Source organism: Trachurus trachurus (genome assembly GCF_905171665.1).
Source record: "Trachurus trachurus genome assembly, chromosome: 16".
Taxonomy (NCBI): Eukaryota; Metazoa; Chordata; class Actinopteri; order Carangiformes; family Carangidae; genus Trachurus; species Trachurus trachurus.
The window spans coordinates 12,493,091-12,508,817 of NC_139902.1; the positions used below are offsets into that span (position 1 = coordinate 12,493,091).

General features: G+C 43.8%; 1 protein-coding gene across 1 annotated transcript in view; it reads left to right on the forward strand.

Annotated features, from left to right (window-relative positions):
• The window catches only part of adamtsl4 (ADAMTS-like 4), a 34,921-nt gene that overhangs the window by 11,260 nt on the left and 7,934 nt on the right, over nucleotides 1-15,727 (forward strand). Inside the window, exons 5-6 of the mRNA XM_083990183.1 lie at nucleotides 8,901-9,003; nucleotides 15,245-15,384. Of these exons, the coding sequence (XP_083846309.1) occupies nucleotides 8,901-9,003; nucleotides 15,245-15,384 (243 nt within the window). The remainder of the gene's footprint in view (nucleotides 1-8,900; nucleotides 9,004-15,244; nucleotides 15,385-15,727) is intronic.

Genomic DNA, 15,727 nt, shown 5'->3' on the forward strand with positions numbered 1-15,727 from the left:
AGAGATAGAGCAGGACGGAGAGAGAGAAAGAAATCCTGCAGGAAAACAAGAGGAAGCTTGTGTCAGAGGAAGAGAGGGATTCATGGAAAAGTGTGTGTGTTTGAGAGAGTTTGTATATACTGTATGTGTGTGTGTCTGTGTGTGTGTGTGAGCGAGTGCAGAGTGTAACCGGAGGAGAAGTCATTCTGTCGGAGGGAGAGGGGAGGAAAAGGTGGAATTTGAGAAGAAGCTGCCTGAAACAAAAAAGAAAAGAAGAAGCGACGCTCCAGCTTGAAACAGACGTTTTGCTCTTCTTTGCTTTTTCACTCTTCAAAGTCTTTCACCCCAAATTTGTGATGATTCTTTAAGCGCTCCCTGTCGCCTTATGGCTCCTCTCTCTCTCCCCCTCGCTGGGGTAAATATTTACCAGGAGTCACTAACAGTGCGTGCCGCCGCTGCAACAGCGAGTGAGAGCAGATCAGAGGCCTGTGGATCTTAGATGTGGAAGCGGTTTACCACATGGCCTAATGAGATCGATACCAGCAGACACGAGGGCCTGATATCCACCGGGGACAGGGGAGACAAATCCCCCTCACATCCATGTTTATGGTGTCAGTTTGAGGTCAAGGCTTAAAAGTTTCTCAGAATATTGTCTCGTACTCTGTCCATCTGCCAAAATCCAGATGAGCGGATGGAAACGCTGATACGTTTGTTTGAGTTGCCTTCAGTTATTGTGGCGCCTTCACAGTCCTAATGACCAACAGCTTTCTTCTCACTCTGGATTTCACCCCACAGGCTGCACACAGCTCCAGCTAATCATTCGTTTCATTATCAATTCATCTGCATGATTGATTGATGTGCCATTTAATCCATGAAATATCAAAAACAGAGCTTAAAGTGTCCTCTTAAGATGTCTTATGTTGAGCCAAGAACTAAAATATTCAGTTTGCTTTGATCAGGGAGTGATTGACATTTCTCCATTAAATTATGACAAAAGGAGTGTGGTTATTAACCAGTGATCAAAATAGATGCAGATTATTTCCCTGTCCTATAAAATGTTGGAGGCTGTTGGCCATGTGCAGCCTCAGAGGACGACTTCAGGGCTGATCAAAGAGTTTCCATGCAAAAACATTGTATTAGTTCAACTGATTTCATTGTCATTTGCTATTTTCCAGACAAATTGAGACATTTAAATGCAGGCTGTACAGTATATTCACATACTGCTGAACTACTGTTGAAGAGTGCTAAACTCTTGCAGCCAAACTGTGAGGAGTTTGTGTTTGACCAAGCAGACACAGCGAACGTGGCTTCAGGCTGTTGCAGCCGGAGTCGGATGATCTAATCACAGTCTGTCAATACACAGGAATCACGACTCGGAGCACTGAGCCGCTCTCCTCAGCCTCAGTGACCGTGTGCAGACGCTGCCACGCTCAATGTTGCTGCTCCCATGAAGCGACAAACAGGCCCAGATGTGTTGGACTGTAGCACACACACACACACACACACACACACACACACACACACACACACACACACACACACACACACACATAAATACTCGACCACATGCAACCAGCCAGAGTGGTCTGCGTTTTCTTTGCTTCATTACTTTAACAAGCAGCAGGTATCTGCTTTTCAACAAAAACAGGTACCTGTGCTCTTTAAAGTCTGTTCACATTAGCTCCTGTGCGCTCTGAGTTCCCTTCAAATCCTTCTTTCATGTTGCTTTTCATCCTTTTTGATCTTTCTTTTCACTCTCACTCCATCCCATTCATCATTTGTCACTCTGCCTCTCTGTATAATTTTATCTTTATGTAAAAGGAACAGGTAAACATTTAGCTTATTCACTCTCGTCTGTGCAATAACTATGAACCTATCACCAGCTGCTCCTCGACTTAAGACTATAAACAGTTGGAAACAACTCGCATGGCTCTGTCCAAACTTACATATCTGCCTAACAAGGCGTCTAAACATCAGAATTAATATGTTTATCTTGTTTGTTCAATCCATACAAAGACTTAAGATAACAAGATGCAGAACTAACACTGAGATTATGAGGCAGATAATACAAGATGCCACAAGATCTGAAATAAACAAATATGCATTGTTAAAATAAAAAGATGTGCTGAATAGAAAAGAAACAGAATTTCTTATGCAATCGGTGTCACACAACAGATTTCACCACCCAAACCCCAAAAACCACAGACCCAAGAACCCAAGACCAAGTTGAAGTGTTTCATAACATCAGCAGCCTGAAGACAGAAGGAACGACCTCGTTTTGCAATTTCAGGTTTCCAGGCACAGGAAGCAGCATTTCACAGTAAAACTCCTTTTACGTAGTCCAGGGTGAATTTTGGGATCTGTTAGCAAAACACGAGTCCTGGGAACAAAAAGCAAAGCTGTTTACACTTCCTCATTCCGTCTGTCTCACGCCGATGTGTCATTATAAAAACACGTTAAATAAAGAGTCATCGCTGTGCGTGAAAACTGTGTGGTTAGTAGGAACCTGATGTGGGTAGAGCTGCTACATGGAAAGAGGAACATGGAAATATTGTCATTTTCAGTGCAAAGTTCTGGTTTCATTTATTGATCTTGTGGTTACAGTGTTTATCTACTGCTGCACTTTTCTTTTCCTTTCTCTCCTTTTCTTTTTCCTCTCATCACCTCCAGCACTTAAAGCTGTTTTAAATTTCGAACTCACATTTCTCTCTGAAAACAACAGCGAGGTATCTCTGTGTTCGTTTCGCACAGCACGGGGCCTCCTCCTCCTCCTCCTCCTCCTCCTCCTCCTCCTCCTCCTCCTCCTCCTCCTCCTCCTCCTCCTTCACTCGTTGCCTGTTGTTGATGGATGATCAGTGTTTCCTCTAGAGGACTTTCCCCCCCGGGGTCAAGGCTGAAGGCTGGGTGGTGCCCTGAAAAGCGCCGACACACGGCCTCAGTCACAAGATTAGCCGGAGGATGTCGATCTCAGAGGACAAACGCACACTTCACATTCACACACACGCATGCACATTAGCACACATCATGGATTTCTGTGCATTTCATACAATGATTAGTCCTGCCATGTGGACTGTGTTGATTTATGGCCGCAGGGGCCAAGCAGTCAGTTGTTTAGTCTGAGCAAACGCTGCAGTAATGCTTCAGGAATGACCGGCCAGCCTTAACCTGTATGTGGTATTGAGGCGATGCGGCCAGCTGTGCAGGCACACACTTACTTAAGAGGATGGCTTGAGTATGGAGCCAGATGACAGCAACGTGTCACCAGGGCTTTCCCCACAGAAACACAGACTGTGGTGAAAAGTTCAAGCTTTTCCACCTCATCTGTTCCTCCTCAAAACTCGTCCGTCTTTTCTGGGTTGGTGTTTGTGCTTAACGTGTACGAGTTACCTCGGCTTGTATGTGTTTGTGTTTGTGCCTGAGGTCGTACCCAACACCCAGACTTTCTCTCTCTGTCTCCTCCCCCCCTCCCTGGCTGTAAAACACATCTGTAGGCTCCACAGCTCCCGTACAAAAACACCGACTGCCCCTCTCTCACCAGCTGTATTCACTTTTCTTTCACCTGCTCTCAACTCGACGTCTTTCACTCTGTCAGTCTCCCGCCCAGAAGCTGCCAGTGTCTACGTCTTTCACTTCATGCTCATTTTTTTGTTAACTTATACACAGGTCTGCCTGTCTGTGGGCTCAACCTGCTCCCTCTCAGGCTCCTTAATAGTATTTAAGGGGTGATTTTGGCCAGCCTCAGTAACCACAGGGTGCAGATAAACTGTTTTGATTAGTTAGTTTAGTAGTTTTAATCATCTCTCTTATCAGTAATTACACCATATTCACCAAGCTGATGCTGCTAAATTGTGGGACACTGTGAGAAATTGAAAGCAAAAGTTGAAATGAGTCCCCAAACCGACCATTGTAAACATCCATTACATTTCACTGGCTGGTCTCTTGATTCAGCTTAGGCCTGGGTTCATGTGCAGTGGGGGGATTATTGTTGTTTATGCTCCCTCTCTAAAGTGGTTTAGTAGTCTGGCTAAACTGTTGGCTTGTTTACATCCTGTCTGATTGTCTGACCGCTCACATTTCTCTCCCCGTGTTTCTTCATTGTACTGATGAAACCACAGTGTTGTTTTCCAGCTCTCAGTCGTTACTTCATTGAGCAGTGTTATCGTAACTGACTGATTGCCATGTGGAGTGTAAATGATTGACAGAACTGTGAAAACAAAACCCACATAGGAGGTGACTGTAATTTTCATTTAGCCAATATTAGACAAAAAGAAAATGCAGACAGACAATTTTATTGGAGCTTTACTCGACTTGCTTTAGGCTCTTGAGGCGCCCGTCGAATGTGATGTGGAACGTCCTCAGCAACAGCGTCCAAGTCCCGTCGCCTCTGTGCAGCTCTAACACACATTTGAACTGGATGACTGATAATCTACACAGACATGAAGACAGAAGACCCTAACCCTGTAAAATGACGACAAGGACAAATACAAAAAGTTTTTATTGACTTTACAAATCAACTTTAAATAGTCATCTTATTTGCTAGATTTAAATATGGATATTGTTTCGCATTTGTCCATTTGATACTTAACTAAAAGTCCCAGTTGAAAAAACAAACAACTTTAACTTCTTTATTTTTTTAAATAAATGCATTTCTTTTTTTTTAGAACTTAATTTTTATTTATTTTTTCACAATGACAACACGACAGATCCATTTCCTTATGTACATTTTTTTTTAAAGCAGCGCAACAAAACTAAATAAATACATTTAAAAATGTGTTTCCTCTGTGTTTGACAAAAGAGACAAAATGTTCAATGTCTAAACACACTTTTACTAATAATTAGCAAGGTTTTTTTTTTTTTTTTTTTAGTGAGGAACTATCTATCATTATAAAAGTGTCTTAGATTGGCAATTTTTGAGTATAGATAACAAGTAAGCAGTATTTCAAATTTGACCTTATGACCTTTGACTTATTTTCATTCTAAGTTGATCCCGACACATTTCAGTTCAAACCCAAATTCAGTTGTACAATACATCTAAGAAATGTCGTTTTCATCACAACGAACCAGGGACATTTTTCTACAGATTGTTCTCCTGTGGCGTATATATAGCAGCCGTAATTGGTTGATATACAGGTAAATAAACTGGTCTGAAACTGGGAATTGTTAAAACTGTTCCTTATGTTGCTAAGTGATTCAGTGGTTGCGACTGTGCTATGGGGCGTTCTTGTGGTTTTGGTTGTTTCGATTTCATTTTACAGGTCCAGACCCATCCTCACCACATCTTTAACTGTTTTGTGTCTGTAAAAAGCCGTCGCCCTCTTTTCTCCCTCTCGTTCAATAACTGCCACTTTCCCCTCTCTGTCACTCCACCCCTCCCCACTCCCCTCCGTTCATCCACCCCTCAGCAGTTATGAGGAGACCCCCTAACACGAGCTCCACAGTAAACGAGGGAACACAAGACTCTACCAGCCTTTAGAATAACATACAAATTCTCCTCCATGACCATGAAACACCAGTGAACAAGTGTCTCGCTTCTGTTTTTACTCTCACTTCACCTCCACTCCCTCCTCTTTTCATTCAGTCCATTAGCCTCCCTCTGTTTTTACACACCCTAAACTCCTTTGGGAGGGGGCTCCACTCGCCCTGCAGCCCTCATACAATCACTAACGCATGAATGCACACACTTTACATTTTCTTGCATTCTTTCTTTTCATCGCACGTCCCCCGTTTTGTCTTTTTAAGGAGGCACCTTCTGTCATTTTCACTACACTGAAGCATCTCACTGCTGCTCATTCAAAATCGTTGTGTGTGTTTAGGGTCTTTGCTCTTTGTTTATGGGCTTACAAGCACACACACACACGCACTGATACACAGAAACTATCTGGTTTAAAATGGGGCCCAACATGTTTATGTCCAGCAGAAATATTTACAACCATTACCAACCGCATTTCTCACACACATCCGGGCACATGTAGACAGTTGGAAAATAGCAGATCACAGGAGTGTACTGACCTCCGAGCGCTCACATACACTCACATGTTCCAAGGATGCACTTCAAACACACTCTCGTATTAGAGCCTTAAACCTGTCAATAACACACCGGCCATAAATAACACAGAATTAAGTCTCTTTCAGCAGTGTGACAGTGTGGCGTGGCGTACCACATAAAGTTTGACGAGCCGGTTTCACGCTTCCCCAGAAGAGAAACAACAGATGATCCTAATGAGAGCCTGGTGACATGACGGCCACATATACATTCCTTCACACACAGCGTTGTCAGAGTGTGAAATCCAGCTAGGCCGGTGTCAATGAGCACATGCTTTGACGTTTTATCCATGAGAGTCTTTTAGTTACACTGTCGTTCACATGGGAACATGGGAACTGTCAATCTGTGTGTGTGTGTGTGTGTGTGTGTGTGTGTGTGTGTGTGTGTGTGTGTGTGTGTGTGTGTGTGTGTGTGTGTGTGTGTGTGTGTGTGTGTGTGTGTGTGTGTGTGTTTGTGCGCATGAACTTGACTACTCCCTTGCTCTTCTCTCCCCAGATGAGGAACTTTCCAGCTGTTTGTGACAGCTGTGTGAGTGAAGAGAGGATCATAAAAAAAGGAAAAGAGGAACGAATCAAATAAAGAGAGGAGGGAAAGACAAGAACATTATGGAGCTAACAGAGATTAGAGTTGCAAGGAAATCTGAGAGCTCTGTGTGCGGCGTGCAAGAGTGTGTGTGTGTGTAAGTGTGTTAGAACCAGCTGTATATCAGAGGGGTTGTAAACCCAGTGGGTTTTTGACCAGGCAGGATGGCTGTGGTTTCCCAAAGTAACACAACCCGATGAAGCTGCATGTGTGTGTTCAGTGCTGGAAGAAGTTGTCAGATCTTTTACTCAAGAAAAATCCAGAACAATGGAAAAAAATACAGAGTTACAAAATGTAACATTTTTTCACCACATATCACATCTCATATGTCCATTCAGTATGAAGCTACTTAATGAGGTTGTTTGTTTGTGAATTGTATTACCTATGGACACAGCCAGGCTAAGTGTTTCCAGCCTTTTTCCCAGTCTTTATGCTAAGCTAAGCTAACCAGCTGATGTCGGCAGCCTTGTGTGATGCATTATTAGACTAATAATTAGTATTAGCTGTCGGATGAATGTAGTAGAGTAAGACAACAGCTACATTAGCAGCACTCTGAGGCTATTGTGAAGGAGCCACATGCCAGCATCATAATGACAACACTGAAGTAAAGGCAGTAAAATGTTGCCTGTGTTGATTATATTTGGAATGTTAAAGGTATAGTTCAACATTTTGGCAAACTGGCCCATTGCCATAATCCCTATAGTCATAGCAGTAGGTACGCTACCTTTAATTGTCGCAAGCTGCTCAGAGCTACGCTACGGAGGCTAATGGGATTTCTTGGTTTCCCTCATCATACTCATCCAATACACAATTATCCAACCACTCCAAAACGCTCTCGTGGACAAGTTGTGACATGAACATTCACCACGCTAATAACAGAACGTTACGAGACAGAGTTGTTATAGAGGCAAATGCAGAGACTTCTTGCCGAAAAACTGCCCCTGACGGGGACGCGCATCAGCGGTTTTGTATGAATTTACCTCTAAAACAACTCTGTCTCGTAACGTTCCGTTATTATCTCATAGCGTGGTGAATGTGCAGGTCACAACTTGTCCACCGGAGCGTTTTGGAGTTGCTGGATTGTGTATTGGATGAGTTTGATGAGGGAAACCAAGAAATCCCAATAGCCTCCGTAGTGTAGCGCTGAGCAGCTCGCGGCTCTGCTCCGCCGTTCTAAAAATAGCTTGCACCGACAATTAAAGGTAACAAACCTACTGCTAAAACTATAGGGATTATTGCAATGGGCTAATTTGCCAAAATGTTGAACTATCCCTTTAATGTGTTATGGCCTAGTAATATGCTGCTAAACACAGCAGCCCAGCAGAGGATGAGAGTAATGTTATTGGTTTTTCATGTGTTTAAAGAAATGAACTGGACAGTGAAATTTAGACCTTATGCTGACACTGGATGATTCAAGCACTGTGGAATGAAAATACAAAATTTAGCAATCCATGTGCAGCCATCTGTACTTAAGAGATTTGGTATTTCTTCATCAAACGGAGTGTTGTTGTTGTTGTACTATGAGGTAGCATAAAGTGAAAATACCAGAGTTAAGCAACAAAATTACACTTAATTACAGTGTTGTTACTCATACTACAAATGCACTTTGTTATTTTCACAACTCTATCTGTGTGTGTCCCACAGGAGCTGGGTAGAGCTCAGTGAGTTAGTACAGTAAAAAACAACAGATGCACCGATGTTTCAGCTGTTGTTTAAGTGCAGGTATGTTAAAACTCTTTCCACTGTACGGCTCCATAAGGACTCGTTCGTAAGCGCACAAGTTGGACATGTGCTCACGCAGACGTGCACAGACACACACTCGTCCACGTGCTCACACAGCCACTAGCATTCTGTGGTCATGCACTGAGAGCCACGATGGATTTATGTGAGCAGCCGCTTCCAAAAAATCCATTATTTCCATATGTTTCTAATACTCTCGCTGCCTGCCAAGAGGAGCTTGGAGACTGTGTGCATGTGTGTGTGTGTGTGTGTGTGTGTGTGTGTGTGTGTGTGTGTGTGTGTGTGTGTGTGTGTGTGTGTGTGTGTGTGTGTGTGTGTGTGTGTGTTTGTGTATAAGGGTATGGCGTGTTTGCACTTACCTCCATGATCTCAACTTAATTCTCCTCTCTTTTTTTATGAGATTTCTTTCCTCGCCTTTTACTTACCACAGTCCGCTCCGCCCCGACTTATCTGGGGACCAGGAGAGAAACAGGTTTACTAGCTGGGTGATTTCATATTAGTTCAATGTGTGGCACGTTTTGTTTTTTTCACGTTTCCCTCTGTTTTTGTCCTCCAGGTTTGTGCGGGAGGAGCGTTGGACTCCAGAGCGGAGCAGTGTGCGGCATTTAACACCCAGGAGTTCATGGGTCGCCTCTACAACTGGGAACCTTTCACTGAGGGTGAGGACTGAGTTAACACACACACGGTAGTTAAGGCTTTAGCTGCACAATGCTTCGATGTGATAATAGGCTTATAGGAGAGAAGAGAGCGGAGGGGGTTGAAAAGCATCAGTAAAATGTGTGTTTAAGTGAGTTAAACGTTGCTCTCTGGTATTAGTATGTGTTGGCAGGCCTCGATCTGCTTGCCCAACCCACCACAACCCCCTCCTCTCATTGGAGCAGGCCTACGTCGTCAAGGGTGGTGAGAGTCAAGAGGAAAAGAGAATGACTGGAACTCAGTCCGCTTTTCTTCTTTGCACAAAACGCTCTCCCTCCTCTCTTTTTCCTCTCATTTGTTCAACATATCCCTTTTCTCCCGTCCTCTCTGGCCAAGCTTCTCCTCCCTGCTCTGAGCACACAGATTCCTATTGGGTGAGATAAAGTAAGAAAGCAAGAGAAAGACAGAGAGAGGGAGGTGAGAGGTGATGGGATGCAAGTGCTTTGTCACATGACCACTGGGAGCGAAGGGAGACAACGCGGTTCTTTGTTTCGCCGTATGTGTGATTTTCTCCATGTGTGGCGACGCGTGTTTGTTTCCTTTCTTGAGAAGTGTACGATAGTTCAGCTCAGTGGAGATTGTGTCTGTTTATCTTTGTTTTCCACCGCTGGAGGGGGAAGAAAGGGGAAGAGAGAAAACACTAAACAGATATTTGAGGAATTTGACAGAAAAGGAAGAGTGGATAGAGAGAATATTATAAACACGGGGGTGTGGGGAGTCAGGGGGGAGGGGGGCGGGGCGGAGGGGGGGTGAGAGAAACACAGCTGTGAAATGATATCAACAGTATTTGTCATTAGACTTAAAAATATGTCCACGGGCCTCTGTGTATTTACACTACAACTTTATTGGCAAGTGCTGGCACTGAGGATGAACGGCTTAATGGAGCTGAGATAATATGTGGAAAAGATGTTTGCTCATGTATGTTTGTGTATCTGTCTGTGATTACAGTATCAGCTGGCTGAGGTTCCTCCACACACACACACACACTGTGAGAGTGCAGAGCGTGTAACACTAGATCAGCAACACCACATACATCAGTTCGATCACATTCTTGCACAACACACTCGTCCAAATATACGTAATATGCAAAACTAGAAACAGATTTGAACAGACAGTATTTGGAATTGACGAACAACAATATAACAGATGAACGTTCACAAGGACAAATCCGCCGAGAGTCGTCACCCAGGTCTGCAGCTCCCACTTTGGATCCATTGTTTTGGTTTTCCAGCCCACAACTTTTACTGTTATGGTTCACTGCTCCCATCAACTCCTTCCCATTTTCAGCTGCAGCAGACAGATGTTTTCTGAGAAAACGTTCTGATAAACACATTTTGCTCCCTAAACACTGTGCACTACCTGCTCAGCACCATACTGCGGTTTGGATCAGTAAAGACCGAAGACTGAAATGTAAGAGAGGGCATATTGGACATACATTTACACAATCCTTAATTGCTAATAAATTGAAGAATTAAAAAGACTAATCGACATAACCTATTCCTATTGCAGCAGGTGTTCTGCCGCTTTGTCTAAGCAAATACAAAGACGTCAAACCTAAAGCTTTCTTCCTGTGTATTTTGGTCAGAGCAGACTGAGGGCAGTTAGAGGACGGGGGCAGATCTAGACGACGCAGGCCGTACATCTGTAGCGGTAGCCCTCGCCGGGGTATCAGCTGGAGTCAGCGGTCTGCATAAACACACAGGGGCTTTCCTTTTTTCTTTTTACCCACCACCCCTCTTTCTGTGTGTTTGTGAGTGAGATTACTGAACTGAGCTGCTCTTAAATTTTCTCTATCTGCTGTGTGTCCTTGCCCTCTGATCCAGTTTTTTTTTATAATCATCGTGTCCTTGAGATCTGCTGAGGGGACGAAGGGAGAACTGGACAGAGAGAGAAGAAAAACAGACACAACCCCTGACAGCGGCCTGTGAGGTTTTTTTTTTTTTTTTTTTTGGACAAAGGAAGCCACCAAATGGCAGACGTCACATTTATTGGAGGCTGCTCTCATGGCTTAGATACAGTATTGTATGTGTCAAAACTATTTGCAGATGACGTCAGCTGGGTCACACACACTCTCTCGATCTGTGCTGAGGATGATCCTTTTCCACTCTGCTAAGTAAACTGTATCACACTGTTTACCCATTCCCACTGGCTGCAGCCCAGACCTTCATATCTAGCTTCCCATCAACATACTGGAGGCTGCGAGGAGTGTGTGTCTGTTTTGAATAGCGTATTAGTAATTTCTCTCCAGCTGCAGTCATCTGTTTAGGGCTTTGTACAGTGCTGCAGGTTCAGTGTGTCTGCTGCTCTTGGCTCTTTGTGCGCGATCCACATGCCTCCAAGGTAACGACCCTGTTGTATATGCAGTGCAGCCTGTGATTTGGAACTGGAAGCTTAAACTGTGAAGCTGCTGCTGCTGTAATAAACCACAGAGGTGATAGTCCAGGCTAATATCCGCTCTGAAAGCAGCACCTCATTTTTGTAATTGCTGCACGACACGTGCAGGTGTTGTTTTACTTGAATATTCCCCTTTTTTTTCCAGGCCTCATCCCTGCTTTGCAAACCCATCATCCCCTCTTCCTGTCCCGCTGCCTCTCTCTTTCTTTCTCCCTGTTGGAGTTTGTTTAGATGGAGAGATAATGGGGAAGTATATTTAGACAACATATATTCCACTGTCTGAACACTAAGCTCAGAGAGGGAGAGCGAGACAGTTGAAGAGAACGAGAGGCCAGAGATCGAGGCGAGAAAGAGAAAGAGAGAAGTAGCTAGAGACAAATGAGAGATAACGACCCAAATAGTGAGGAGAGATTAGGGGTGAGCTCGGAGTTGGAGAGTGTTCAAGCATGACTTCAGGACAGGAATCAAAGGAGAGGAGATGGAGCATGAGGGAGACGAGGAGGAAGACAAAAAAAAAAAACAGAGAGAGAGCGAGAGGCAGCGAGTACATGAGTGGCAACACGTCTCCCAGTTTTAGCTCCCGCTCTGTTTTCTGCCACTGTCTCCAGTCTAATCTCTCAAAGATAACTATGACAGACGGAAAGAGAGAGCAAGGGTGGAGAGAGAGAGAGGGTGGGAACTGCCTCCCTTTTTGCTCTTTCGTTCTAAATATGTACTGTACATCAGTCTCCCTACAATTATAGACTTGATAATGAAAAACAATGAAGTAAAACAAGTGGCTGAAAAATGAAGTTTGGCTCATTAACATCATCAACATCTTTCATCTTTTACAGCAGTCATGCCTGAGATTAACAGTCATGTGTTAATCAAAATCAAATTAACATTAACTTTTGATCCATAAATAAGAATAAATAGCTGCTGCTGGATTTTTTCAAAAAGAAAACAGTTTTTGTTTGACAAATTCATTTGTATAGCACATTATAGTACAAAGAGGTCCTTCAACGCGCTAAATAGAATTAAAAAGAAGCATAAAAATAGAAGTATGGCACATAATAAGAAAACATTATGAAACATAAATCAGTGTCTTCTTTGTGCCTCTGTGACACTGCAGACCTCTCTCTCTAATTGGCACCAGAAGGTTTCCACAAACGTTGACAGTATACCATTTCTTTTCTAATGTTTCATATGATCTCTTGCTGTATTTTGGAAACATTGACAGAATTCATTAAGCTCCGATACGTCCACTGCACCACTGAACCTGGCGCTGCTCCCTAAACCCTTGCAACATTATTTGAGGATGTCTGAGCTGAGGTGCACCCACCCAGGGCTGAAGGACCATTGCTGTGTTTATTTATAAGTAGATTGATGCACCCAAAAAAAATGCTTTATCTTTACTTCCTTACAAGCTTGTGCAAAGATAAACATCCAATTGCTTCACGTGTACTACTTCCTCACCGCTTCCTAACACAACTAGTCATGCAAACAACCGTGGCTCAAAGGCACAACACTGAACATGGTGTGTTGTCTGAACTAAAGTGTTGTTTATCAGGACTCACAACACACCTGCTCCCTGACGCAGATATGACAAAACCCACAATAGACGTTACATTTGGTGCACTCTGCTCCACCACTGAAATACTTCTGCACCTTATCCCTCTGTCCTGCTGAAATGGAAACCCACACAGCAATGTAATGGCATCTTAACAGTCCAGTTTTACTAATCCCTCTCTTGTAGGTTTTTAATGTTTGATCATTTATCTTACTTGTGTTACGCCTGGCAGTGTTTTGTTGTATTTCCAGAAATTCAGGCAACTTCGCAAATTCAACGAAAGTGTCCCACTGAGTTCACCACATACTACACAGGTTTTAAATTCTCCTTTGGACTCACAAGCAGAGAGCAGGGATCTGGTATTTGACCTTTAGTCTTTGTTCTTGGCCATCTCCTATGAACCCTTTGACTTTGAAGGTGGCAGCAGGAGCTTCGGGCTATTTGCTGTAAATGTTCCAGTGTGCTGGGAGAGGAAATCTTTGCATAGTGAAACAATCTCTTGTGTTATTGTATTCAAATGTCGTGGCAACAGTGTGATAGCTGAACCACAATTTGATTACTTTAAAATGTAAGATTGTTTCACAAAATAAAAGACTGTTGGAAAGAAAGTACTGTTTTTCAAGGGCAGAATAATAAAACTGTAGAGCAGTCTCTGACCACCACACTGACAATGTGTCAAGCTGTTCATATCGACATATATAGGATTTAACAGTGTGTACATTTTTGCCCATATGTGTCAGAGAAATACAACACCACAATGGGAAGTCACAATTTCAGAAGCACAGAAATTGTCCTCTTAACCCCTGAACTCCCAGTGACAGAAACCCCTCCTTCCCATCTGCAACCTAATATATGACCCCTTATTCAGGCCATGAGCTCATGTCTATAACTCTATTACACACAAACACACACTGGGACACACACACCAGCTTTGCCTGAAGCCTCTAACCTCTGTCCCACCCCCAAGTGTCTTACCTCAGAGTGGATGAGGAGCAGTGGAGCTGCTCACTTTCCCTTCCTGACTTTATCACCCATGTGTTTATTGCTTTCTTCCTGGTAAAGAAATAAGATAAGAGACGATTCAATTTGCCCAGAAAAGAATGATGACCTGGATGAATGAGAATATCCATAGACATGGTAAAGAAATACTTTTGTTTATTTCGGGGAATATAAGAAGCCACTTCTTCTCTGCGAAAAGATTGACACCCATCCATCCATTGATCTATCCATCCAGCCATTCATCCATTCAATATCCAGGCCCAAAATGGGATTTATTGTTGTCTTGTGTGGCAGGAGCAACTTGGTGATTCATATTGATATTGATTGCTGATTAAAAGTGAGAGTAGACACATCTGAACTGAAGGCCTGTCATAGAAACATTTTTGTGTTTTTTCACCTTTGCTACAACCACATAAAAGGTGCTTTGATGATCAACATTCGTCTCATATGTGTGTTAAGTATGGAGCTGGAGGCCTGTGGTTGGGCTTCTAGCTTACCATAAAGACTTAAAATGGGAAGAAAGAGTGAGCCTGACTTAAATCGATAGTTCAGAGTATACACCTACCTACAACCTCAAAGTCATCTTCTCCACACTGTTAAATGATCATCTGTGGGTTTAGAGGGAGTTAAAACCCAAGAGTGAACCAGTGCTTTAAACCTGTCCATTGTATCTCACCACGTAGACACACTCCTCTTACTTAATCCACATTTTTTTGCTTCTACCTCACCCCCATTCCCCTGTGAGACCCTCTGTATTCTCCACTCGTCTGTTTCTCTGCGTGTTCTCCAAGAGCTGAAGGACTTCTCATTTCCTCTTTTACCTTGAAGCGATCTTCTCTTTCTCTGACTCTTCCCCTCTTCCCCTCTTCCCCTCTTCCCCTCCTCGTTTCTGCGTACATGTCTCCCCGCAGTATGCACCCATTGGGTTCCTCTCATAAATCTAAACTTCCTCGAGTTTACGTTTACACTTCTGGGTCTGTATCTCCCGGGGAAGGTGCAGCGATCTGCACACTAGAAGGAGTGAGCAGCGGGGGAAATAGCTAATCGCTCTTTGACTGTCTGACAGTCATGTGTTATATGGTCTGACCTCGGCTTCCTGGCCACATGGAAAGACGTTCATCACCCAGCTGCGTCTTTCCCCTCGCCAGGCAGACGCACAAAGCCCCAGAAGAGTCACACACACAGTCACAGCCACACACTACCTTTATGACAAACGTGTATTGCGCCGTAACCTCACGATACCCTCTCTCTCCGTGTTGCAGTTGGTGTGGACAAGCAGTGCGAACTGACCTGCAGACCTGCCAGCTATCGTTTCTACGTCCGTCAGGCCGAGCGTGTCCGAGACGGGACTCCCTGCTTCAATGTCAGCTCAAATGATGTGTGCGTAGAAGGACAATGTCTGGTGAGTGCTTGTGTGAGATTTTCTTTTCTCTTTTCTCTAGGTGTCTTGAGTCCAAGTCCCTCCTGTCTAGCCAGGGGTTGACAAAGTCCAGAACCTGGCTCTCGTAGTCTCACGTCTGGAGGTTGATTTAAGCCTGGCATTCAGATTCGGAGCGTCTCCAGTCTTTTTTTTTTTATTTCCCTCCTCCGGGCCTCTTTTCTCTGCATCGTTCTCTCTTTCTTTCGTTTGCAATCTCGCTCTCTGATTTCACCCTCATTCCACACTCCAGTGTCTGGCAGGAATGTGGCGAGCACCAGTAACCAATTTGCACAAACAACGGTGACATAAACACTGGCAAAGGATG